Genomic DNA, 27160 nt, shown 5'->3' on the forward strand with positions numbered 1-27160 from the left:
TATGAACATGAAACAAACAGGAACTTCTTCTCCATCTCTAAGCCAAACTGGTTTATCAAGTCTGACCCCTTAACATACTTTAGGGGGCGTATTTCCAGTACATGTACAGAACTCATTATACCCCATTCGGACCTACATCACACAAGGATATTCATGACCAGAGTGTTGTCAGCTTTCCAAACATAAGGACGGCCATACTGGGTCAGACCCAAGGTCCATCTAGCCCCGTATCCGGTCTTCTGACAGTAGCCAATGCCAGGTGCCCCAGAGGAAATGAACAGAACAGGTAATGATCAAGTGGTCCATCCCCTGTCACCCATTCCCAGATTCTGGCAAACAGAGGGTAGGGACAGCATCCTTACCCATCCTGGCTAATAGCCATTGATGAACTTATCCTCTATGAACTTACCTAGTTCTTTGTTGAACCCTGTTATAGTCTTGGTCTTCACAGCATCCTCTGGCAAGGAGTTCCACAGGTTGACTGTGCGTTATGTGAAAAAATACTTCCTTTTTTTAGTTTTAAAACTAAAAAGTTTTAAACTAAGTTTTAAAAACTGCTGCCCATGATTTTATAGATCTCTATCATATCCCCCTTAGTTGTCTCTTTTCTAAGCTGAAAAGTCCCAGTCTTCTTAATCTCTCCTCATTTGGCAGCTGTTCCATACCCCTAATCATTTTTGTTGCCCTTTTCTGAACCTTTTCCAATTCCAATATATCTTTTTGAGATGGGGCGACCACATCTGCACACAGTATTCAAGATGTGAGCGTACCATGGATTTATATAGAGGCATTATGATATTTTCTGTCTTATTATCTATCCCTTTCTTAATGATTTCCAACATTCTGTTTGCTTTTTTGACTGCCGCTGCATATTGAGTGGATGTTTTCAGAGAACTATCCACAATGACTCCAAGGTCACTTTTTTGAGTGGTAAAAGCTAATTTAGACCCCATCATTTTATATGTAGCGTTGGGGTTGTATTTTCCAATGTGCATTACTTTGCATTTATCAACACTGAATTCTGAACATTGAACATTGCCATTTTGTTGCCCAGTCACCCAGTTCGGTGAGATCCTTTTTTAGCTCTTGGTAGTCTGCATGGGACTTAACTATCTGGAGTAGCTTTTTTATCTGCAAATTTTACCATCTCACTGTTTACCCCTTTTTCCAGATCATTTATGAATATGTTGAACAGCACTGGTCTGAGTGCAGACCCCTGGGGGACACCACCATTCACCTCTCTCCATTCTGAAAACTGACCATTTATTCCTACCCTTTGTTTCCTATCTTTTAACCAGTTACCAATCCATGAGGGGACCTTATGATGTACCTGTATGGCACAATAATTCTGCATTGAATCAGTTGATTCAATTGCTTATTCTTTGGGGTTCAGACCCTCTGTTCTCCCCCTGGGGTGACAGAACCCTCATTGTCACACCTGTCTTTCAGGCTCAGTCCCAGCCTCTCACACAGATGTATCCTGCAGCCTGCCCAGCTCAGGGAGCAGTGATCTCATCCTGTCAAACTAAGCAACATGGGTCTCATTGAGGCTCAGATGGAAGATCCCATGCATCTCCTGGAGGTAAGAACTGTTCACTCTTCCTGCCACTTGGGGCTCTAAGAACAAACAGGGGGCTCCTGCTACATATCCTGGTTGGGAGCTTTCCCTATCACTGGATCTCAGAGCTGGTACAGAGACCTATTTATCATCATGATATCCTCATTTTATTCTCAGAGGATGTGTCCAGGATCCTGGAGACTGTTTCCTGCAGGAGGTTTGAGTGGGGAGAAATCACTCACTGTCACGACCCAGGGGTCTTCAACCCGGGTCTGCAGGGTTCATGGGAGCAGTCACACTCCAACCCTCCACCTGGAAGCCTGCTGAAAATTGCTTACCGAGGACCCATGAAGTTCAGCCCCAGTTTAAGGCTCCACTCCTGAGGTCCTCTTGGAGGAGTCCCAGAGAAGCTAATTGGCCCTCTGGCCCTGCTTAAGGCAGCAGCAGGAACAGGAAGCTGACTGAACACCAGGGTCTGGACCATGTGCTGCCTGTTTCTGCTGCCGCTCCCCTGACTTGATTTCCTGGTATCTGATTTGTGGTTGTGATCACAAGTTTGTCTTTTGTTTCTGATCTTCCAGTATCCTGACCCAGCTGACTCTCAACTCCTGTCATGTGAGTGTGGACTCTGGCTCTGACCAGTAGGTCTGGCTGCCCTTGACCCAGCCGTGACATTGACTTTTGTGCAATTTCTCCAATGCCCTTTTCTGCTCTTCAGCAAGATACACCAGTACTTTGGCTCCCAAAGTCCTAGTTGCTTGCTATTCAAGGGCTGAGGGTTAGTGCTTGTATTGCCCCCACCCAGGGCCCCAAGCAGCAAAAAAAAAAAAAGCTGTGATCACGATCGGCAGCAGCTCCACCGCACCGCTTTCTTCTTTGGCGGCAATTCGGCGGCAGGTCCTTCCCTCCAAGAGGGACAGGGACCCTCCACCGAATTGTCGCCGAAGAGCCCAACGTGCTGCCCCTTCCGCTTGGCCGCCCCAAGCACCTGCTTGCTCAGCTGGTGCCTGGAGCCGGCCCTGCCCCCACCCCAGCTGCTTTCCCTATGGGAATCTCCCTAGAGTAGAGGAGAAATTTCCTCTTCTCTTAGGCTCAGTCCCCACAGTAATTACACCCACCCTGGCCTCAGCTCAGCTACTTTGTTTACCTGGGATCAGGGACCACTTTTGAAGCCCTTAGCGTGTGCGTGCAGGTGGGAGCAGAGCCTGAAGCTCCAGCATTTTCTACCGAAGAACACCACCCTGTCTTTCTACGGTATGACGAGGGCTCACCATCCATCTTGGAGCTGAACACCAAATGGGAGCTGATAGATTGTCCTTGGTGGGCCATGTTCTTGTGTGTGATGGAGCTGTGTGCCAGAGAGGGCCAGGAGCAGATGCACCACACGTGGCCAGGACCGGGCTAAACAGCCTGTAATGCTAGGTGAGTCAAACCATGGCCACATATAGACACCTTGGGCATCCATGGGACTGAATCTGGGCCCTTCGCTGCCAAGAGCACAACTCACTCCAAGTTGAGTCATTACAGTAGTGACCCCTGCCAGCCCCTCTGAGGGGGCTCAGTATTATCTCTGTTAGCTGGCACACGGGGATGGAAAGCAACTGGCTGCAAGGTCACACACAACGTCACTGACAGATGCAGGAAGGAAGCATGGTACTGATACCAGTCCAGTTCCAACCACTAGACTCCACCCACTTCCAAAGCCAGAGAACCCAGGAGCCCTGATTCTGACAGCTAGGCCTTAAATGACAAGACCAACCTCCCTCCCACTCAGGAAGCCACAGATGGGACCATCTGCTGAGCTCCCCTTTGCAATGCCACTATCAGAGACCATTGCTAGTGGGTGCCAAGTGACTGAGCAGGGAACTCCTTGAGAGACTCCTAAAGACTCGCAGGTGTTTCACTGTGACCCTCTGGGAGCCGTGGAAAGAGTGCTGCATTGAAGAGACTCTCCTGTTCTAACAGAGGATTTCTGTTCTCCTAGATAGTCAGCCAGTGAGGCCAGTTTGCAGAATGTGGAAGAGCCATTTGGCGATGGGTTGGAGGATTCACCATGTAGGTAGCAGCAGCTGCAGTGCCTGGGGTCCCCATGGGCCAAGCCTCCACTCCTGACTCCAGGCTAATCTCCCGCTGCTCTCAGTGGGGCTTGGCTTTAGCTGCTGGGCCTGCATGCCTAGACAGAGGACTCAGATATTTCTGTCAGGTTGCTCAATGGCAAATGCAGCCATCCACAGAAGTGAAGAAGAATGGAAGTGAAAGAGCAAAGCTGGACCATCCGCTGAGCTGCTGCAATCGAGTGAGCAGAGCCGGGGAGAGAAGAGGGAGAACTCGAAGGTGGCTGGCAGCAGTAGGGAGGGAAAGCAGTTTGGGAGCCAGGAGAGTAGAAATAAATAGTTAATGATGAATACTGCGGGCTTTGTCTTGTGTGGTGAAGGGTTGAAAATGGGTCTCTTTACTATCACACTAAACTTTAAAATAGCTGTGTAGGATGAAAGGGCAGGTCTATAAAGGTAATAGGCCACTCTAGCGGCTTGAAGTCCCAGATTCTGTCGCTATTGCATGCTTCTACCAGCTGATCTTAACCCAACAAATCCCTGAGGCGGTAGGAGTAGTGAGCTCTTGTCCTCTTTTTCTGGACTAGCCACCAGAAAAAGGACACAATACATATGGCCAAGGAAATAGAGAGGCATGGGGGTCACTTGCAGTGTTGCCTGTTAATATGGCTCTTGTGGGGGAGCACGGCAGGATACTTTGGACTAGGTAGGAGCCACATGTCTCCAAACCTGCACATCCCGAGGCTCCAGAGACCTCGCTCCAGATCCCAGAGCTTCCTCAGAGTCCTAAGGAGCCAGATAGAATCTGGCCTCTCTCCCCCCACCTCAGCAGTCCAGAAAAAGCTATTTGTAGACATGTTATGTGTCTTCTCCTGCCACACTCACCTGTTGGTGACTAATGCAGTCAGAGTCCAGGCTCAGTGTCATGCATTCCTCTGGGCTGTGTCAAGCAGGAGGACTTGAGCGGCAATGGATCCTCCTGTGCATGGGCTGAGTGAGCAACTTCTCTACTGCCGTATCTGGTTTCCAGCCCGCACGCACTAAGGAGGAGGTGATGGACTTACCCCAAATGTGGGTGTGGGAAGAAGCAGAGTGAAGAGGTGATCAGAGAGCCATCCCATAGCATTCCTCCTAGAGTCACTCCAACAACCACCTGGCTCCTTCCTGCCGTAGGCCGCAGCCCCTAGGTTCCATAGGGAATTTCTGAATTAACCCTCTAGAAAGCTGCCTCTGGCTCTCTACAAGCTCTCACACAGCCCTGTCACGAGAGGTAAGGAATAAGGTCCTGCCTCCCCCAACTGCTCCGGGGAATCTTCTCAGAGAATCAGTGCAGGGCTTTATGCATCTCTACAAACAGATCACTTTGCGTGGTGTTGTCAAGAAGCTGCACGCCCCTTGGCAGCTCTTTTTAGAGCAACATTAACTCCCACAGGGATTTCTGCTCTAAATGCTCTGGGCCTGAGGGAAGGATTCTGTGGAAAATAGGCCTTTCACTTGCTCCAATCCAGGCTCTGCTGTTCTGATGCTGCAGAGCTGATAGGGAAGGCTTGAGGGTTCCTGGTGAGCATGCTGCAATGCCAGCAATCCCATGCTGCAACGCCACCAATCCCATTCTGCCTCAGCCCTGGGGACACGTTTTCTTTCTCCCCTGGCACCTTCCAATGGAGGGAAGAAAGGGACACGTGAGATGGAGTCTCTCCCTGGCTTACAGTAACACAAGTGTGGACGCAGGGGAATGCTGTTCTGCAGTGTATGTGCGCTGCAAGATAACACTTGTGAAGGGAAGCAACACTGCTCTTGGCAGTGGAATCTGGGCAATAAGAAAGAGGAGTTGGAAATTCTCCCTGGGGAGGGGAAATGGAAAAACCCGGTGGGACAATGTGTATGACTGGAATGTTAGTGTCGCTGGTTACAACCCATTGAGGTAGGGGAGAGAGAGTAAAAGTGGTGGGCAGGGTGGCACTTTACATTAGACCAACGGTTCTCAAACTGTGGGTCAGGACCCCAGAGTGGGTTGCAATTTTAATGGGATCACCAGGGCTGGCTTAGACTTGCTGGGGCCCGGGACCAAAGCCCAAGCCCCACTGCCTGAGGCCGAAGCCAAAGGTTGAAGGCTTCAACCCTGGGCAGTGGGGCTCAGGTTGCAGGCCCTCTGTCTGGAGTTGAAGCCCTTCGGCTTTGATTTTGGCCTCCCCACCCGGGGCAGTCGGGCTCAGGCTTTGGTTCCCCCTCCTGGGGTCATGTAGTAATTTTTGTTGTCAGAAGGGGGTCGGAGTGCAATGAAGTTTGAGAACCCTTGCTTTAGACGATGGTTCTGTAACTGGATCTGTATAGATGCAAATGTCACCCCATGTGGATCTGATTATAGGACTAAGGTTTTAGATCGTTAACTCTTTGGGATAGGGATCATAGCTGTGAAGTGTCTTGCAGCTTGTGGGTACCAGAGAAATAAGTAATCTACCCTCATTTAGAATAATTAGTACAGTATGTTAAATAAATGTTCCGACATAGAATACTGTTGGTGCTAGAAAATTAATCTTCATCTACGTACAAATGTCTAACAGATGTAACACTCCGATTTATGATTTAAACGCATCGAACCACTGGGAGCTCCAGACACTGACGGCAGCTCATCTCCAGCAATAAGTGATCAGTTTTCTCCTGCTGGCCCCGCCCCCTGGCAAGATCACAGCCAACCAGAACTCGGCAAAGCTTCTGTGCGTGGCTTTCCAGCTCCTGGGGCCGCCCCTCTTTGTTGCGGCAGCCAATAGGGGCGCTCGGAACGTCGGCGGCTGCCGGGTAACATGGTTACGTGTCAGAGAGTAACAATCATGGAACATGGAATAAGGCGGAAAAGGCAGCCGCAGCAGCCCCAGCCTCCCGGAGAGTCCCTGGTGCAATGAATCTCGCTGCGACCAGGTATGGGGGCGGTGGCGGATTCATGGCAGAGGTGGCATGTCTGTTAAAGAATGGCCGGCAGCAGCAGCTGGGGAAGCAGGCAGGCTCCCACCCACTCCCAGCCCAGCCCTCTGCTGCTGGGGATCGCTTGCGAACGGACCCGTCTCGAGCTGAGCCTAAGATAATACTATTAGTGCTGCAGTCTGGTTCTCTGCTGCTGGTGGCTGACACAGAATCACCCACCTCTGAGGAAAGAGGAGAGGATGAGTGTGGAGTGCAGGGTCTCTGGGCTTTAGTTCGAGGGGGATTATGTTACGTTTACATTTTGGACTCCAGCATTGTGTCAGATTGAACCGGGTGATGCAGACAGGAATCTAGCCAGAGTGCCATCGTCTCTTAATGTGACAGCCCTAAGCGTGATAAGCAGAGGGATCTAGCCAGGTCCAGGTCACTTGTCATCCCCCTTTGGGAACCCGCAGGGGTAATATGGAGCGAGATCTAGGTAGATTGCTATTGTCACCCTTGTGTGACGCCCTCGGGAGTTTTACAGGGGTGTCTCTCCAGATTGCTATTGTCCTTTTGTCTGTCAGTCTTAGTTGATACAGAAAGGGATCTAGCCATGTTGTTATCCTCTTGTGTGCCAGCCCTAGGTGATGCAGTAAGCTGAATGCTTTGCATAAACTCTGCTCCTCTTCTTCTGTTAACATGCTTTCTCTTTTCCTCTTTCTCATCCTCTGCTGGTTTTAGATTCAGCCCACAAGAGAATAAACCCAGCAGCACTCACGCTGGCTAATTTTAGCTAATAACCACTCTGCCTGATTGCTGTGGCAGCAAGTGAGAGATGGATAAGGTTTCCTTGTTGTGGCATTGAACTGTATACATACTTCCTACTTGGACTGCTCTCGCAATTCAAACCCATCATGACAGGCTCTACTTCCAATGCCCACCACTGCCCCCATCCCAAGGGAGCCAAAGGGGGCCGGTCAAGGAGCACCCATGCACGGCCTGTCAGCACTGCCAACAACGGGGGCTCGGAAGAAGAAGACAAAGATGGAGGGGTGCTTTTCCTCGTCAATAAAAGTGGCTTCCCTATCGATGGGCAGACCTGGGAGAGGATGTGGGTGCATGTGGCAAAGGTGCACCCTGCAGGCAGAGAGATGGTGGAGACAATAAGGAATGCTGCATACCTGGCTAAAGTAAGTGGCTCTAGGACTTGGCAGAACCCTGAGATCTCAAGAAACTTAGTAGAGCAGTTGCTTTTCTCTGTCTCATGAAGCGTGTGTGTATGTTATAGCTTGAGTGCAAATAACAGCTATAGTTAAGGTTGCCTAAGTGTTTCCATTCTAAGCACCTGTTTTGCATCACGAATAATTTCTTGAAAACGTCACCTATGGGTTTCTAGGCTTGGTCTCTGCCAATATATGTATATGTTTGCAATTATTTGTTGACAGCTCTAATGCTGCAATGGCAATGCAAGTCTTCACTGCTGCAAAGATTTTTTTTTTTTTAACAGTGAGGTAACTATTGCATGTTAGTTATCTCAGTGTAAAATCCTAATAGATATAAAGCACCATATTATATTATTTGTATTGCTTCAGCACCTAGGAGCCCCAGGCATGGACCTCATTTTGCCAGGTGGGGTACATACACAGATCAAAAAGATGGTCCCTTCCCCAAAGAGATTATATTTAGATTGTAAGACAAGAGACAACAGATGTACTCCCCCATCAGTTTGTCTGTACCCAAGGAAACCGATGATGATGGTCAGTATGATAGACTGTGGTCTCTGCACATCAGCAGCCTAACTTGTTAAGGTTTTTTTGTAGGCATCACAGCAAAAGTGAGCTTTGAGGAAGGATTTGAAGGTGGATAATGAGGTGGCTTTGCAGATGTGTACAGGGAGTGCCTACCCAGTGTGGAGTTTAAATGGGACCCTCTAAGGGTTAACCTGCTGAAAACTCAGCCGGAAGGAACACCAGCTCCTGAAGCCTGTGGGCCTGACAGTATACCTGGGGGGGAAATGGGAGAAAGCACAAAGGTGTTTGTTTGAAAATTTAACAAGAGGGTAATGGTGACTGGCATCATGGGCCTGGGTGGAGGTGGGAGGCGACCTTACAATTCTGAATGACGGATAATAGGTAGGGTGGGGATAGGTCATGAAAGATTTTGAAAGGGAAGACAAGTCACTTATATTTGATGTGATAGACAAGAGGGAGCGAATGAAGGAATGCCAACAGATGGGTAATGTGGCCAAAGCGATAGACTAGGGAAATGATCTTTGCAGCAATGCTCTGAATGGATCTGAGTGGGGCAAAATTGCATTTGTGGAGGCCAGGGAAAAGGATGGTGTAGTAATCAAGATGCGAGATAACAAGAGCTTGGATGAGAGTTTTGCTGTGTGAAAGGACAAGAAAGGCCTTATTTTGCTGATGTTCTGCTGAAAGAATCTGCAAGATTTAGACGTGGACCTCTGTTTAGGTCCTAACATCCAGGCTGAGTTGCACTGTAGAGTTTACCACGAGGTAGCTAGTAGGCAAGATTAGTAACTAGGAGCCCTGTGCTTCTCTCTGCTCTGTGACACAGAGGAGAGCAAACACATGGAAGGAGGAGAAGAGACTTGGCCCAGATCCATAAAGGGACTTAGGCACTGCAATGCCTAACTTTTAGGCACCTAGAAAATCATTGGAACAACTTTGGGATCCACAAAGCCTGAGTTCGGTGCCTAGGCTCCCTATAAAAGCCAATATGCTAGGTGGGGAGATGCCTGAGCTAGCCAATGGGAGATGCCAAGAAGGGGGAGAGGGCTAAGCCCCACCCTTCTGACAGAGTTCAGCACCTAAGTCTGGGCTGCAGGGATGTGCCCATCTCTGCTTGTGGTTCACAACTGGGAACTCCTGTCCCGGAATCAGGTGGCTTAGGTGCCTAAGCTGTTTCTTACAAGAATGAGTTAGGCATTTGCCTAGTGCCACACAACGGACCATTGAGATGGGGAGGAGGAGGAGGAGGAGGATCATGACTTCTTCTATAACTTTTAGCCCAGTAGTTAGGGTATTCCCCCAGGATGTGGGAGACACCCGTTCAGTTCCACCTTCTACTTTAGGGATGGCCAACCTGAGCCTGAGAAGGAGCCAGAATTTACCAATGAACATTGCCAAAGAGCCACAGTAATATGTCAGCAGTCCCCCATCCGCTACCCCCCTCCAACTCCAAGCGCCTCCCGCCCACTGGCAGCCCCACGCCTCCTGCAATCAGCTGTTTTGCAATGCGCAGGAGGCTCTGGTGGGGAGAGGGGAGGAGTGAGGGCATGGCAGGCTCGGGGGAAGGGGCAGGGGTTTTGGGGGAAGGGGTGGAGTGGTGGAAGGAACTGGGGCAGAGCAGGGGGTTGAGCAGTGAGCACCCCACAGCACATTGGAAAGTTAGCATCTGTAGCTCCAGCCTTGGAGTCATCACCTATGCAAGGAGCCGCATATTAACCTCTGAAGAGCCGCATGTGGCTCCAGAGCCACAGGTTGGCCACCCCTGTTCTTTTTGATGAGAAGGGATTTGGACAAGGGTTCCCCACCTCTCAGCCATCGGACTGTGGGATACTGTGATGTTGGACTTCCTCTGTCTCTTCTGTTGAAGTTGAATAATTAATTAGGCCAGAGAGACAGTGATTCTCACTCCTTAGCTGAGTAGTTAGGGCACTTGAGAGGTGGGGGATCACTATTCAAATGCCTTATCAAGCAAAGAGGGAATTGAACCAGGGTCTCCCGTATCCCAGAGAAGTAACCTAACCTTTGGCCGAAAGAGTATAAGGGAGGCTGCCTCCTCCTGTCCCCAGGCATTTTGTGTGGAGTTAGGTATACTCAGAGCATGCCTACTGGATGGAACCCCACAGGCAAGATAAGAGGAGGAGTGCCTATCTTCCCTCAGTTTGTGGATCGCTCTGGGACCTAGATGTAAGGATGCTTAAAGCAAGACAGAAGTGCACATGCCCGGAGGCAGAAATATAGGCGCCCAGGGAACTTCTGCAGCAAAAATGTAGGTGCTGAGTGAGCTTAGGCACCTACAGGGTTAGGCAGCAGCTGAGTGGGGATTTTGTGGATTGCAGTGATGCCTAAATCTGGATTTAAGTTCCTTTGTGGATCTGGGCCTAAGTTTCCAGCTTTTTTCCCCTTCCCTTGAGCTTGCAGGAGCCCCTCTGTCTGAACACCGCACAGCTGTGGCACTGCCTGTGGCAACCAGGAGCAGTCACTCCCCAGGATTCTTCCCCTCAGGCTCAAACACAGGAGTTATTTCCTCCAGAAAGTCAGCAGTCCTGATCACCACATCACCTCCCCTACTTGGAGGGCGTAGAGCTCAGGTGCAGCGTGGAGAACCCATAGCAGCCCATCCCAAAGGATCCACTCGTCTGGAACATCCCTTCCCTGTGGAGCGTCAGGTTCTCTTGGAGTTTGGAGGCCCACACTCTGCTCCCTTTAAGGCTGTAAAGCCCTGCCCCTGGTAGGAGCATGGAGCGGAAACCCTACAAGACAAACTGGCTGAATCAAATGGAATTCTTGAATTCTCTTCCCTGCTCCTTGGAGGGCTTTACTGCAAGGGTGTGTGGAGTTGGGCCTAGCAAAGTAACTAATATGGAAGTTGGAAAGGTAAGTGACTGAGTGTCCCTTAGCCAAGTCTTCCCTGGGGAGGTGTTTCTCAAATGACAGTTAAGATCCATGTGAAGTGGGAACGTTTGACTTCAGCATGTCATGCTTCCTCTGAAGTGTCAGGTATGTCCTGGACAGAGGTCAATGCTATTGCATGTGGGCCATTGGTCTTTGCTGCTACGGCAGTTCCTGGGTCTTATAGGAAATAGCTAAGATGAAATGCTGTTAAATGAAGGGTCCATCTGCACCTGGTGGAATGAAGCACCTGTCATGCTTTCATTAATGGCATGGAAACGGATCAAGCTTTCTAAACCAATGGCTAACGTGTTTCCAATACAGACTGAGGGGATGGCGGGGTGAGCTCACAATCACAATGTGTTGACCATCACAGTCAGCAACAGTTGGGTTCCTAGTGTAGTTCCTGCTGCTTATTTCTTTGATTTTCCTCTCCCCTGTTAAAATAATAGTGTGGACCAGGTCTTGTCCTGGAATATGATCTACTCCTGCTTAGGAGTAGATCATACAAGGAATAGAAAATGGAGCCCCAGTTCTTGGATGGGGCCTTGGTAAATGGGCTGGGGAAGGAGAGAATTGTAGGGCATAGAAAGGCTCCTATAGGAGTCCTTGGGTCAGGGCACTGGCTGAGAGAGGTGAGAGAAAAGTCTCTGGGAGCTGTAGCCCGTGGGGGGCAGAAGAACTTATTTATTTTGATATTTTGCCTAAGTGTCTGGTTAACCAATAACTTGTGCCTAGAGGCCAGGGCCTAAAGTAGTCACTGGTGTAGCACCGATCTTGCTCAAGCTGGTAAGAGAGTCCACTAGCTTGCACCTTCCTTCTAAAAAGCGAATCTTAGTCTCTTTTATATTTGCAGTAATTAAAAGCTGAACCTGATTTCTATTCACATAGCTACTTGCATGAATTTGATGAGTTCAATTTGGATTCTGAATCATTTTAATTCCCAGTGATGGGCAATGAGTTTTCTTCCCTTTCCAGAAAGTTGCATTTGACTGAACTAATCATCTTAGCATTAGACTCACTACCTCTTAGTGTAGAGCAGTAAGCAGCTTCTGAGTTTGTCTGTTGGGCTGCTGTTAGTGGGACAGATGTAAATTACAGAAACACAAGGCTGATTTTTCTCCCTTTCCCTCCCAACACCGGATTCTCTGGAAATGAAGACGTCTCCCTAAAACACTGATTGAGCTGTTGGTTTGGAAATGCCAGCATCTTCAGGATTATCCCCGTTCCCACCCTGCCCCCATCTTCAGTTTATTATCAGTGCCTAGTAAATTGTACTAGTCCTTTAGCTAGTACTTTTGCTATAGTACCAGCTAGCCTTGGCTCTCAAAGTGCCTTGCAAATGCTAATGAATGAAGCCTCCCAACAGTCTCTCTGATGGCTCCACTGTGCTGAGTAATAATGGGAGTACTTACAGAGGGAGGGCACAGAATCAGGCCCTGGGGTCAGTAAGTATTACACAGCGGAGACTGAGGTGCAGAGGCATTAAGTGACTTGCACAAGGTCATGTAGGAAGCCTGTGGCGGGGCTAGCAATAGAACCCATATTGCTTGAAACCTGGTCCTGTGAAAAGTACTAGCCTCAAGACAATCCCTCCTCTCTGTGTGGGCTTTAATACAGACTTTGGAACTGACTTTGATCTCACCCATATCTTATACTGCGGTAGCCCCCTTGACTTCAGTGGAATTATTCTTGAATAACATTGGTATGAGATCAGAATCTGCCCCTTTGTCGTATGTCTCTGTTAATCTGTCATTCACTTTATAATTCATGAATGGCTGGGTTCATGTTTCCTTCCATTCTGTGCTCCTTCAGCTGTTCAGTTATCCCATTGCAAACTCTTGCAGATGTCTTGCATCTGTTGGGACATGTGGCTATGACTGGAATGCTCTGTTTTTGAGGGCATAGTATTGACACAGAGCCACACTTCGCTTTTAAATGGGAGGTTAAAACTTTGCTGCATTAGCATTTCATGCATTGTTGGTATGGAATGAGCAGGTAGAATTGTGGGAGGACTGATCTTAGCACCTTTGTCTGGAGTAGTTGCCAACTCTAGGTGTAAACTGAATGGAAAAATGCAAGTTGGAGGCTTGGAACTTACCCCTAGTTGCTTAGCCTAGTTGTAAATGTGCTAAAACAGCGGTCCTCAAACTTTAGCAACCCGAGGACCCCCATTTTGATTTAAAAAATTTTGTGGACCTCCAACCATCCCGCTCAGCCCCAAGCCCTGCCCCCATGCCACCCCTTCCCCCAAGGCCCCACCCCACTCCTGCCCCTCCTCTTCCCCACCTCTTTCTGCCCCCTCCCCCAAGCACACCCTATCCCCACTTCTCTCCTTCCCTTCCCTCCCTCCTAGCACCTCCTGCACGCCGGGAACCAAGGGTACTTCAGGGGGTCTGCTGGCCCCACTGATCAACTCCTCCTCCTCCCTCCCTCAACTCTTCCTGCACGCTGCTGAACAGCTGTTCCCCAGCATGCAGGAGGCACTGGGAGGGAGGGGGGAGGAGTTGATCAGCAGGGCCAGCGGACCCCCTGGAGTACCCTCGCAGACCCCAGTTTGAGAAATGCTGTGCTAAAAGATGTTAGTTTAAAATTATCTTATCCAGCTAGTGCTACTCAAGGTATTAAAAAAATAATAAAGCGAATTGAGATTTTTAGCTTTTGGAGTTCTTTGTTTATAAGACAGTCCTCAGATATAAATTTCAGAAGTTCACCTGGATTCCATGGGCCAAATTCATCCTTAGCATAACTGTAGTGATCAGTAGAGTTATTCCAAAGAATAATTTGGCCCTATGTATTTTACTCAAAGTCTCTGTCTCTGAGTAAGTACACAGATGACGTGAACTACACTATGGAGAACTGTATTATTATTTGGAGGGAGGTTTCCAAAGGCTATTTCTACTTGTGATACACTCCTCTATAGGTGATGTTCTGCAGGGAGTAGTGAGTAGCTGTCCACTGACAGTCAGTGCCACTGAAGACAAACTGTATGTGTTCCCTTGGTATTCAAATGAGAGCGGCAAATGGTGCTTCAGAAAGTAGGGTCCATGTCACTTCACTTCCTTCATGTGGTAAGGAGAAGAGAGACTCCTCAGTGGGGACAGCACAGGAGAAAGAGACTAATGGGTTTCTGAAACTGAAATTTCCTGAGGAGACATAGGACCTTTGGTCTGACAGCTCTGTCAAGATATGCAACAGTACTAACGTGGGGTGACATCCTGGCTCTATGTATGGTACTTATATGCCCCCCTCGCCCCATTGCCCTAGTATCTGAGCACTCCACAATCTTTAATGTGTTTATCCTCACGACGCCCCTGTGAGGTAGGGAAGTTCTGTTGTCCTGTTTTACACACGGGGAACAGAGGCCCAGTGATTTGTCTGTATCCAGGTCTCCCCAGGCTTAGGCTAGTGCCTCAACCACAGGACCATCCTTCCTCCCTATTCTGCTCTATAGAAGTCATGAGCAAAACTTAAGTGGAGCTAGGTTTTAACCTCCTGGTATTTATTTAAGACACTGGTTTTTATAATTGCAAATAGAATAACACCTGCCCACACAGTGTTAATAATCTTCAGCATTTGAGCTCTCTATCTTTATTTAAATTTGCTATGCAAATTCCTGGCTGTTTGATGCTTATACTAAAAGTTTCACTTAAATATATGTGTTAGCTGCTGGATAGTTTTTAGATCCATCTTTCTCATCAAACACAGAAGCTGTTCACCTCTTCCTTTTCCCATCCCCCTGACCGCTGGACCTAGAACTAACAAGGTTTTCAAAGCAATTACCTGTACCCCTCTATAGATATTCAGATAATCGAATCAACATGGAGAACTTGTCCTTCTAACAGCTAGATATGTCTGGCACAATGTCTTTCCTGATCAGCCTCTTGACTCTGTGCTGGGTTGGCCAGCTCAGGACTCTGTTAAAGGGAACTATATCAGCCTCAGGAAGTGCCTAATCCTGGGCGAGGCTGAGCACCTGCTGTTTCCGTTGACTTCAGTGGGAGTTGCAGGTGCTCAGCACTTTTGATGATCAGGCCCTGACTGGGGCTAAGGATGGCAATGTTGTTCTAGAGCCTGCTCCTGCTCCCATTGTAAACCATGGCAAAATGTCTATTGACTTCCATGGTGCTAGATTGGGCCCTAGTGTGTAAGTGTTGTGTTGTCTGCAGTAGCATTCTGATTCTCCAGGCCGTGTCAGCTCTGCTCAGACGGAGTGCAGAGGGGAGGGTGCAGGGAAATGGTTGCAACTCCTTGATGTAGGGCCGCATGTCCCAGGGCAAGTTAGGGCGGAACAGGGCAGCCCAGTTTATGCCACTGGCATAATATTCTTCATGGACGTTAAGCCAGTGGAAGCTCAGTTGCAGTGGAGCTTTGTTCCACCACACCCCCTTTTAGGGTTGCCAACTTTCTGATTGCAGAAAACCGAACACCCTTGCCCCACCCCCCGCTCACTCCATTCCCCCTCTCTCCATCGCTCGCTCTCCCCCAGCCTCACTCACTTGCCATGCAGGGGGTAGAGGGTTGGGGTGCGGGAGGGGCTGAGAGCTCCGGCTGGGGGTGCGGGCTCTGGGGTGGGGCCAGAGATAAAGGGTTTGGAGTGTGGGAGAGGGTTCAGGGCTGGGGCAGGGGGTTGGGATGTGGGGGGAGGGCTCCAGCTGGGGGTGCAGGCTCTGGGATGGGGCCAGAGATGAAGGGTTTGGGGTGAAGAAGGGGGCTCTGAGCTGGGGTTGGGGTGCAGAAGGGGGTGAGAACTCCAGCTGAGCATGCTGGCAATGGGTTGGGGCCAGAAATGAGGGGTTCAGGGTGCAGGAGGGGGCTCCCAGGCTAGGGCAGAGGGTTGGGGTGCAGGCTGCAGCTGGGGGTGTGGGCTCTGGGGTGGGACAGGGATGAGGGGCTTGGGGTGCCGGAGGGGGCTCCAGGCTGGGGCGGGGGGTTGGGGCACAGGAGAGGGTGTGGGCTCTGGGAGCGATTTTGGTTTCAGGAAGAGGCTCAGGGCTGGGAAAGGGGGTTGGAGTGCAGAAAGGGGGTTGGGCTCCCAGCTGTGTCTACCTCAGGAGGCTCCCGGAAGCGATGACATGTCCCTCTGGCTCCTAGGCACAGGGGCGGCCAGGGGACTCTGCGCGCTGCCCCCATCCGCAGGCGCCACCCCTGCAGCTCCCATTGGCTGCAGTTCCTGGCCAATGGGAGCCACGGAGCCAGCACTTGGGACAGGGGCAGTGCACAGAGCCTCCATGGTGGCCCCTGCGCCTAGGAACCTCAGGGACATGCCATCTGCTTCCAGGAGCTGCGCAGACCCAGGGCAGGCAGGGAGCCAGGGCAGGTAGGAAGCCTACTTTAGCCCCGCTGTGCCACTGACCGTACTTTTAATGGCTCGGTCAGCAGTGCTGACTGGAGCCACCAGGGTCCCTTTTCAACTGGGCGTTCCAATCGAAAACTGGATGCCTGGCAACCCTACCCCTTTTCCCCGCCCCATTCTCCAACATGCCCCTTCCTTCTCTTTCTGCTGGGATAGGAGGGTGACTCATAAAGTTGCTTCTATCACTCTTCTGGTAGTGGAGAAGGTGAATTCTCAGCAGGGTTTGCCCTAACAGACTGGAGAGGCTGGCCCATAGATTTCTCTTGCATTATATTGGTTTTCAGACCTACGTGGGAAATATTTGTATCAGTGTTACCTGTCCTGGGCATCCATGTTCTCTTGTTTGCTCTAGTTAACAGTCTTTCCCTAGCAGTTTTGGGGGGTGAGAAGAAAATTGAAGAGTGGCCTGTCTGGAGTTAAGCTATTTAACTTCTACTAATCTGTTTTGCTTCCAGGCTTTATTGTAAGAGGCTTTCAACCTGAGGTGCTTGCTTTGCCTGGTGTATCACATCTAACAAATATTACCCTTGAATCCGTGAACAGAATTCTGTCACAGCATGAAGGGCCAAATCTGGGTCTGAGCAGCCTGGGTGCATTGGGAGGAAGAGGTTGAGAGGGCTCAGGAAGCTGTAGCAGGTGGCTTGTGCTTTGGGAGCAGAAGTGGGGGAGGCCAGCCAGCACTGCCGTCAGCACTAGTAGCCTCAGAGATGTGTGTCTTGGTGAGGACCCGGTCTCACTGTATGGTGCCTGTAGAGCTACTTGCAAAGAAGCGCTCGCTGCCCAGTGCCCTGGAGTCATTACCCATAGGCATAGTGCCTCCACAGCCACCTTCCTCTCTCTCTCTCTCACTCTGGCACTGCCTGTAGGTTCCCTGTGTGTTTGAGCACACAAGGTTTGAAAGTATTCTTGCAGGGCTTGAGCTGTAAGCACTTGGAAAGTGCCGGCTGGAGCATGGAGAGCTCCACAGAAAACAAACGTCTGTTTTTCCCTTGCTGCCCAATCCTACAGGGTGCTGAGCACCACCTGTGAAATGCTGAACATCTTCAGCTCCCACTGAAGTCAGTGAAAGTTGAAGGTGCTCAGTGCCGTGCAGGATCAGGTCCTTGGTTGCTACTTTGGGGGAAAATTGTCTGCTCTGTGGTTCTGAGACACAGCAGGGTTCCCTGGTTGGCCTTCCTGGATTCCAGGCAGACCCATCCTTAATGCTTTAACATAATTGATAGTGGAATGGTTTCAAGCATAACAGTCTTGCAAATCTGACCTTTCCTGAGCCATGTAGTGTCTGTCTGTGAGAGCCTGTGTGCACCTCACATGATTAAAAAAAGATAAAAATCATTTTAAACTGCATTCTCTGACTTCATATACATACAAAACTTCAGTATCTAGTCATTCCTAATGGGACACTGTGAGATTATTGATTATTTATAGGGTGGTAGCATCCAAGCGCCCCAATCAGGATTGGGGTCTCTATTAGGTGCTGTACAAACATAAAGGGTTGGAGTGCTTGGTGTTGGCCTGAGTCGGCTTCTCTGGAAGTCAATGGGAGTTTTCACAGTGGGAGCAGAGTACGGCTAACTGAGTGCTTTTGAATAGCCCACCCAAAGTGTGGGTGTGTCTGTGTAACATAAAAAGAAAGGGGTGATTTTACTCTTACATTTACAGCAGCATAAATGACTAAACCTGAAATTATTTGAAACAATCCATGTTATTTTTCACCATTTTTACTCTGTGTGCAGCAGCACAGTGTCCCAATGGTTGGGTTGCAAGAAGTAAAAGGGAATATTTTGCCGGCAGACACAAAACATTTCTTTGTTTAACTATTAATTTATTTAGGAGGTTTTAACAGGTTTACAAATCCTTGCCATGTAAATATCAGAGACAAAATAATGATCATTATAACTGAGCTTTTGTTTAGAGAGACCTTATAGATTGATATAATAATCAGATCACTCTGTTTAACATAGTGTTACCATAATACTGAATGAGTCTCTTTACACTACCCATGTTGATGCTGACAAATATTTTTCTCCCCTAAAAGCTATTTTTAAAAAAAACCTTATTAACAGACATGAACTTTCCATACAAGTATTAACAAATCTGGTTCATAACCTGTGTTTGTTACCATTAAAAGACACATTTGTGTTTGGTCAATGTCTTATTGTTTGGGGGTTGGTTTTTTTTGTTTTGTTTTTTATTCAAACTCCGAAAATGGTAACCATACATTATAAATGTCTTGATCCTAGGCTGTCATATTTTCCATTGAAAGGATTTCCCATACTTTTTCTCCATGTAACTGATGTTGGAGGATAGTGTGTATATGTGTGTTTTGTTTTATTTTTTTGTCTTTGAAAAAGGACCGATCGCGCATCTGGCTGCTAGTAGCAATTGTCTAAAACCTATAGTTTGGGCCTAACCTGTCTGAGTCTTCTAAACACCTTGGGTGAAAGGACCTATTGAAACTAGTAGAAGTTTTGCTATTGGCATGAACAGTGTCAAGATTTTACCCACTCTTTCTCAGCATTACTCTCCTGATACCCAACCCATGGATGTGTGAATTGCTCAGTCTGTGTTAATATCATTATTACAAATACACATTGTCTACTTGAAATTAGGCTTATAATGATTGCAGTTGTTACTTGTTCAGTACAGCATTCAAACTAGTTTAAAATGATAAATTGGAGTTCAAATGTATTAGGCAATCGGAAGTGGGTACAGCTGCAGTATAGCAGTTTACTGAAGGGATTTGCAGGAAATATTCAGGAGTTTGGGAAACAATCTGAAACTATTCTACCATCACAAGGTATGGGGAGGTAATTCTTAAGGCCAATTCTGCCTTCAAATACGTGGGTGCAGTTCCCAAAGGACTGCAATCCATGTACTCATCACTTGTTTTTCCCATGGAATTGTATCATGTTTCTGATGGTAGAATTGGGCCCTAAGACCCACATATTCAAAACCTGTGGTGATTTTTTGGTGCCCAGTCTGTGATACTTTAAAGGGACCCTTTTTTCCCCAGGAAGTGCTGATTGCCCACTCTTTGAAAACCAGGCCTTTTTAAGGTGTCTCAAGCAGGCACCCAAAAATGGAGTCCTCAAAATTGCTAGACACTTTTGAAAAGTTTGGCCTAGTATTTTAAATAAACAGCTCCTCCTGAACTTGGTTCCCTAATACAAGTGCTTTATGCTTAACAAATTGGTATGTCTGTAATGCAGGGATAGTGGTGTCTGGCTACTGCCTTCTGCAGTGGTTAGTGAAGTTACGGCTTTTATTTATTTATTTATTTATTGTGTCGTGTTAATTCATTAATCACTCATACAAAAGGATGAAGAATGCTGGGTAAAATAATGAGCCCTATAATGCTGGCACAGAAGGAGCTTTAGTAAATATCCTGGGGAAGTTCTAGACTGGCAGTGATGGGCAGAGACTGAGATGTGTCTCCTCAAGGCAGTGATGCAACATTGTTTGTTTGATTTGGTGAAATTGGCTTTAAACGGGCATGGAGCTAGAACTGACCTTGAAGCTGGTCCTGTCCAAAAAGGCTTGAACCGGTAAATGCCTGAGTCCTTCCTGTGAACCACTGAATGTCCCAAATTCCCACTGAAAACTAGTTGGGGTTGAGATCAATTGGCACCTCAAAGTCTTGGGTCGGGATTAGGTCATTGTAAACTAGTGAGCTCTTTGACCAGCCCTCAGACCAAAGAACACTCTCCAGCCACGGGGTGCCAGTCCCTTTCTTCATGGCTTCAGTTATTTCTTCAAAATAAAAACTAGTTAACACAATCTGAACATATCAGTTATGCCCTTTAACCCAGCGCTTACAGGATTGCACTGCACAGGCCGTCTGCCTGGGAGTCTCTCATGAATTGGAGGACAGATTTTTAAAGGTATTTAGGTGCCCAGTGGAATTTACAAAAAGCTCCTAACTCCCATTGACTTCCAAAATCTGGCCCCAACTGATCTTCAAACTGTCACCTGAGCCCTAGCCCCACAGCCTCAGCAGGGAAGGCAGCTAATTAGTCACAGGTGAGGGCAGTCCCCTTCCCCTTCCCCCATGACCATTATAATGTGGCAGGACAGTACGGCAAAAGCTGAGCTGGGACTGCCTGATGAATCCTTGAGCTTTGCCCCTACCAGCAGACTTAGGGTCCAGTGCTGCACTCCGTTAACGAGCCCTGACCACCAGCAGATGGAAAAATTTGTATTGTCAAAGTTGCTCTTTGTCTCCATTCATCTCTCTCTCTCTCTCTCTCTCTCTCTCTCTCTCAAGATAGATAAAACCAGAGATTAAAATTGAAGTTAATACTCTAAAGAGTCCGGAACAAATCCAGCATTGGGATTCCATTAATCTGAGTGAAATTGGTTTTTCTAGTTTTAAAACGCAAATGCTTTTGGTTTCTCTGCCAGGATCTCTCAGTCTAGGATGATATTTAAAGGCTGCCCCTTCCTCATGCCAGTGGTCCCACCAGAGAAGATGCAGGGTAACTCCAGTGAACGTATAGTTCACATTGTTGTAACCGAGATCAGAATCTGCACTATTTACATGGAGCTGATTGCTTTCATATGGGGTTTTCACTCTCGGGCCCTAAACTCTGAATTGTATCCCTTTAAGCACCTGCCTTGAGAGCCGAATTGTTCTAGCTGCTGTCCTGGAAGCAATAACCAATATCATCTTTTTATCCTTTTTGTTTTCAGCCTTCAGTGCCGCCAGTGCCAAACTACAGGCTCTCCATGTCTATCCCAGAATGGCTTCAAGCAATACAGAATTACATGAAGATGCTGCAGTATCCTTCTTGAGTTTGGCCCTAGGGTGGGTGGCAGAGTCATTACACTCTGCATTGAACCCACAGGGTAACTTACTGAAACACAAGGCTGCCGCAAAGACAGAGGATAATTCAGGAGGGAAAAAACTCCCACTCTGCCAGCACTTGTGGAGATTTGTGACACTACCTAAGCGTCGAGCTCCTCATTCTGGTCTTCAGGGCCACACAATTAGCTCTTAGTGACACTGAGCAGAATTTAACTGAAGTGCCAACTCAATAGATGAATAGGAATGTTCAGAACAACCTCCTAAGCCAATTTCAAAATGATCAGCATTCACGGCGCCTGGAGTAATATATTCCAGCCTCTCCCGATAGCTCACTTTCAGTTTGCATTGCCACTATCCACCCCTTTCCCAATTTCGCTGCAGCCTGTGATTACAGCGTTTTTCCCCTCCAGGCTGAATCTGACCCACACCTTCTCAGCCACAGCTAACGCTTTTCACTGAGGGAGGGATTCGGCTGCCCCTGGGCCTGTGCACCAGGAGGTGGGCTGCACTTGCTCAGCTACCTGAGAGTGGACTCCAGAAGGGCATACAAGTGGCCTCCTTCTCTCCTCAACTTGAGCCACTGCTCAAGCAAAACACACAGACAGAGTCCCCTGCTGCATTTCTGCGTGGGGACTTTTGCTGCTGCTCTCCTCACCGGGAAGCAAAGTGCCGGGAATGGAGATGGAGACCTGGTCCTGACCTCTCCAAACCAGCCCCCCCGAGTGAGACCTGCACGTCTGTGAACATGCCCTGTGGTAGAGCTTGATGCTTAGGGGAGAGCCACTTCTCAGTTTCTTGGCTTTTATGGATTTAATCAGAACCTTACATGCATTTCTTCCCCTTCTTCCCCTTCTCTCCCCACCGCTGAACATTGATCGTGTTTCCACGGCACATGGGCAGAGTGATGGAATGAGCAGTCACTGGCCAGAATATTTACTCCTGGGGGAATTCTGTGCCACTGCACATGCATAGAATTTGTCCCCCGCAGATTTCTTTGCTTCAACAGAAAATTGACTTTCTGACGGGGAAGCAAAGGGAAGCCACAAGAGCGGTCATGCGACCCTCCCCAGCAGTATGTTTCGGGTGCTCAGGGCAGCCGGCAGAAAGGTAAATTACTGTGGGGCAGGGGGCAGGACTGGAGAAGATCCGGCTGGTGGCTCCTGCCCTGCGCCAAGCTCAGCTGTCAGCTGTATTAGACCCACCCTCCAGATATCTGCCTCAGCTGTAGGAAGCTCTACAAACTGCGCCCACCGCTCCGCGCTTCCTGCACTCATCACTCCTCAGCTGCAGGGGGAGGGATCCCTGTACGGGGAGCTGCTCCCCCATCCCCCCCCCCCCCCTCCTCCAGACCCCCCCCACCCCCCCCCCCCCCCCCGATCACCACCCTACCGAGCCCCAAGCAGCTGCACTTGGATCCCCACCCCAGAGCCTCACTCCCCCAGCATCTGGACCCCCCCACCTTTTTAAGCCCCCCACACCCAGATTGCCCCACACAGAGCCCTTTCAACTCACATCTGGATGCCCCCACACTAAGCCCTCCACTTGAGGATCCTGCATTGCTGAGCCTGCCTGCCCACACCTGGTGCACTTGGCATGGAGGGATAGGGCCCTTGGGTGTTTTGGGGGCAGGTCCGGTCCTTGTGCTGTGTCAGGGTTGGGTGCAGCCTCACTGCTGAGTCCGTATCCTGGGGGGGGAGGGAAGCTGCACAGTGATCTCCCACCTCTGTGCAGCCGGTGGCCTGTGCTCCCCAATGCCATGCTGGAGCCTCCACATTTATTTGACAAATAAAATTTGCAGAATTTTAAAATATTGTGCGCAGCATTTTAAATTTTTTGGTGCAGAGTGCCCTCAGGAGTAAATATTGAATTAGCCTCTTTCATCTTGTTCCATTTGCCAGTTATTTCTGCCCTCTTGTAACTTTTTGGGGGGTCTTTATTGGATGGAAAAGCAGTGGAGATTGAAACAACGGCGCATGAGGGGCTGGTGAGCATTTGGAGGGAAAACAGGCAGTTGGAAGAGTTTCCAAAAATAGCAGGAAGTTTGGTAGGCCAGGCAGAGCAGCAATAAAGATCAAAGCACCAGCAGAAGTTACAGCAGCAGCTGAACCTGAGCGGGAGAGGCATGGCTAATCTGTTGTTTAGAGAGCACATAATTTTGGCTAGGTTTGGACCTGGAATTGCTTTACTCCTTGGTGCATGATTGCTACTCAGACACAGTGAGCTCTGTTAATATTCATGAAAGGGAGGAACGGTGTGATGCAGACAGGAGGCTCTGTCACACTATGAAATGCATATGTGGGATTTTTAAATTTAAAAAGTAGACACCACTCTACTTGGTAGGTGCTAGAGATGGCCTAGAGAACTGAAAGTTTGGATCCAGACCTAAACAGGCTTCAAAGTCTGCTGGGTTTCAAATGCAGGGTTTTGGTTTCTCATTGAGGGCTATCATGCCCCTCTGTTTCACTCAGAATGCTCCGAGTAAGGGCAACCCAGCTCAGACCTCAGGCTCTGTTTTGTCTGTAGGGCCTGATTTTCATAAGCGCTGAGCATCCACAACTCCAGCTGAAGTCAGTGGGAGCTGCGGGTGCTCAGTTGTTCTGAAAATTCACACCACTGGTGCTGAGAGTCAGAGGTACATTCAGTTAAATGGGCCTGACATTTTGTTTTTCCACTAGCGCGCTGTGTGCTATGAGCTTGTGGCTCATTCCTCACCTCATATTGTTAACAGATGTTCTCGTTGTCTTGCTGTCATGGAGAATGACTTGCATCTGTTTATATTTGGAAATTATCAGCCACATGTTGCCTATAGGGAAACCTACATGAATAGCACGATTCTTTTTGCATGAAGGGGAGGTTATGAGCATTCTTTAACAATGAATGAGGTGGACTGTTCTAGATAGATTTATAAACTTTACTTCTCTTTTCCATTGTGATTCTTTCCTTCCCCATCCCCCATACTAACAGGAGAGAGATCTGAGATGGCAAGAAAATTAATAATTATCTCTTGCAGCATTTAATATTTGGATCAGATTTAACAACCTCTTTCACTTGCATCTCCTCACAGTTGAGAAAATAGAATTCAGTTTTATTTCACATATATAGGATTTAATTTCTGCCATGAGAGTCGGTGGCATTTTAGTACCCGCTTTATGCTTTCAGCGGAAATTACGATTTGAGAGTGAGAAGAGACTTTCCATCACCTTGGTGAGCTTTATTGTTTTGTTGTCTGACTCTTTCTTAAAGTTACTTTACTTTAAATGACAAAATCCAGATACAATCACACAGGAACTCAGTTCTTTGAAATTAGGAAAACAAGACCTCTAAGTGGGTAAGTGGCATCTGCCTGCCTGCAGATTGGTTTGGTTCTCTTACATTCCTGAGGCTCTGAGATAATCTAATTCTTTTCCTGGACAGGTATATACAGATCCTCAGCTGGTGTAAACTGACATAGCTCTGTTGAAGTCATCAGCTAAGGATCTGACCCATGGTTTCTCTCTCCTGTACTTCACTGTGACTGTAATCATAAATGCCTGGCCCGAGTACAGTTTGCAATTGAGACTGATGGCAGTTCTGGGATGAATCTGGAATCGATTGAGAAAGTCCAGTACTCATCTCTGTGACTGCTTCCAGTCTGGGTCATTATGATGGAAGTCTTCCTTGCTTCCTACCTATATCCCTCCCCTCTTCCCCCGTTTACTGTCTACTCAGATAGTATAACCCCCCATCTGCCCCATGGCTTGTTTTCCTATGTGGTGCTGCCTTGTTGACTTCACATTCCTTCCGTACGTTCGTATGTAGATGGATGTCCGTTGTGTTAGCTTTCATCTGACAGAGAGACAGGTGAATAAACAATCTGACAGGAAACCTGTTTCTCCACCTCTGCTGTGATACAGAATCTAAAAACATATTTTCCGTATACTGTATGTACACTTCACAACGGTATTAACAACCAGTGTGACCCTGGTTTTCATTTAAGACCTCACATGACGGTCTTTGTTGAACCAGAATCTAGCAGAATCAGGATATTCCTGTAACCCCCTGGCAATGGGGGGGGGGGGTCTAATGTCAGTCATTTCCTCTGTTTACCCATTTATCTCTATCTTTTTTATAAAAGCTGGAAGCACTTTGATTTTTCTCGTCGTTACCTTCCTGAAAAGGCTTTTCATAAAGTCTGCGAGGAGCTTCATTGATGGGGAATAAAATAAACCTGTGTAGAGCTTTGAAGAACACAGCTAAAAGCAGAGGTGACCTCACTTTGTGACACCCCTGGTGTCAACTTGCCAGGAGCAATGGGCTGCATCTGATTTGCAAATAAATTTACATCACTAATGAAAAGTGTGAACTCAGCCGGTTACCCACACAAAATTCTCTGTTACTCACACACTCTAGGGGCACCCACCTTTACCCAGTTCCGAGGGCTCAAGGCGTAACCCTCTTAATTTAGGCACCCACTCGTACCCTTCTGTGGGCTCAGGCATAACCTTACACTCTAGGGCACCCACCCTTACCCTGTTCCTAGGGCTCAGAGTGTAATTTTCTGCAGGTTTGCAGGACCTTTTACCCGTGAAAGAGCCTTACACAGTAATATCTTTATCCTCTGTTTATTACCAATCACCAAAACCAGAATGCACACGCTACACATACAATGCTCACCACTCCCAATAGGACAGATGAACTTTTCCCTGCTGGCCAGTCGGGGTCAGGTCCATCTGGGGGACTCCAGTTTCTGCACAGTGTTATTGGCAGAGTGTTGCGGTCTGGCAGCTCTGATGGGGCTGTGTCCTGGAGCTGGTTCCCAAAGAACTTCCTTTTGGACCCCAGTTTATATAGTGAAACATGAGTCCTGCTTAGCTATACCTTAACCCATTATTTTACTAAAATTTTATTAACCAATCCTAACAAAATTCTCTAACCAATCATACCCCACCACCTTAATTAATTTACATCTAGCAAAATTAATTATGTAACAGACGGAAACGATCAAAGAATCAGACAGAGATCTTACAGACAAACAGTAAGGAAGTGGGCACCATAATGACAAAACAATAAAGAAATGAGGATTTCACAACCATAACTATTGATAAGTGGTTTCTTGCCAGGCAGAATGCTATCAAACTTAAGTTTTCGTTAACCATCTTACGCTCTGTTTCTTTATCTGGTGATAGTGGGTGCTATTAGGACGGGGTCTCCTTAACAGCCTGATATTACATTGTTTTAATGTAATTTAGATGGAATGTGAGGATGTGACTTCCTGCTTCTCAGCTAATGGCTGCTGCTCTTTTAACCTGGCTGCGGACGAAGGCCTTAGGCCTTACAATATGGCTACAGGCCTTATCCTTACAAGCCCACTGTAACATTGCTTGTACTGGTCCCTTTTTTGACGGATGAATAGAAATTGCTTGTTTGAAGGTCACCAGCAATAATAGCCTAGATTTGATCAGCTATTAGCTGTACTTTAGGGCCTGTGAGGTGCATTTGATCCTCTGGCCTTTTTTGGGTACCCTAACTTAGGGCTTGTCTTCACTGGCAATTAACAGCGCTGCAACTTTCTCACTCAGGGGTGTGAAAAAACACCCCCCCGAATGCAGCACGTTTCAGCGCTGTAAAGCACCAGTGTAAACAGTGCCCCAGTGCTGGGAGCTACGCCCCTCGTTGAGGTGGCTTTTTTTAGGCATGTTAAAGCACTGCCGCGGCAACACTTTAGCATTGCCAGTGTAGACTAGCCCTTACTATATATAGGGGGAGGATAATTCTGACAATTGTCACGCAATTACAATAAGAACTATTGAAGCAGCTAATGGATCAGATCTTGAGCTACCATAATCACTCTAGTGTTCTTTA

At 48.1% G+C, this 27160-nt stretch overlaps 1 protein-coding gene across 4 annotated transcripts in view; it reads left to right on the forward strand.

Moving 5' to 3' along the window:
- The first annotated feature begins 6444 nt into the window (after nt 1–6444).
- Nucleotides 6445–27160, forward strand: part of VASH2 (vasohibin 2) — a 61675-nt gene continuing 40959 nt past the window's right edge. The window contains exons 1-4 of one of the 4 annotated variants that reach the window (XM_024196288.3): nt 6445–6531; nt 7258–7706; nt 21205–21293; nt 24591–24647. In XM_024196288.3, coding sequence (XP_024052056.1) covers nt 7431–7706; nt 21205–21293; nt 24591–24647 — 422 coding nt within the window. In that variant the 5' untranslated portion in view covers nt 6445–6531; nt 7258–7430. Of the gene's footprint in view, nt 6532–6710; nt 6792–7257; nt 7707–10688; nt 11142–21204; nt 21294–24590; nt 24648–27160 lie in introns of those variants that run through there. The other 3 variants (XM_024196289.3, XM_024196291.3, XM_024196290.3) reach the window with 3 other exon arrangements.

Source organism: Terrapene carolina, unplaced genomic scaffold, assembly GCF_002925995.2.
Source record: "Terrapene carolina triunguis isolate 2854851 unplaced genomic scaffold, T_m_triunguis-2.0 Scaffold262, whole genome shotgun sequence".
Lineage (NCBI taxonomy): Eukaryota > Metazoa > Chordata > Testudines > Emydidae > Terrapene > Terrapene triunguis.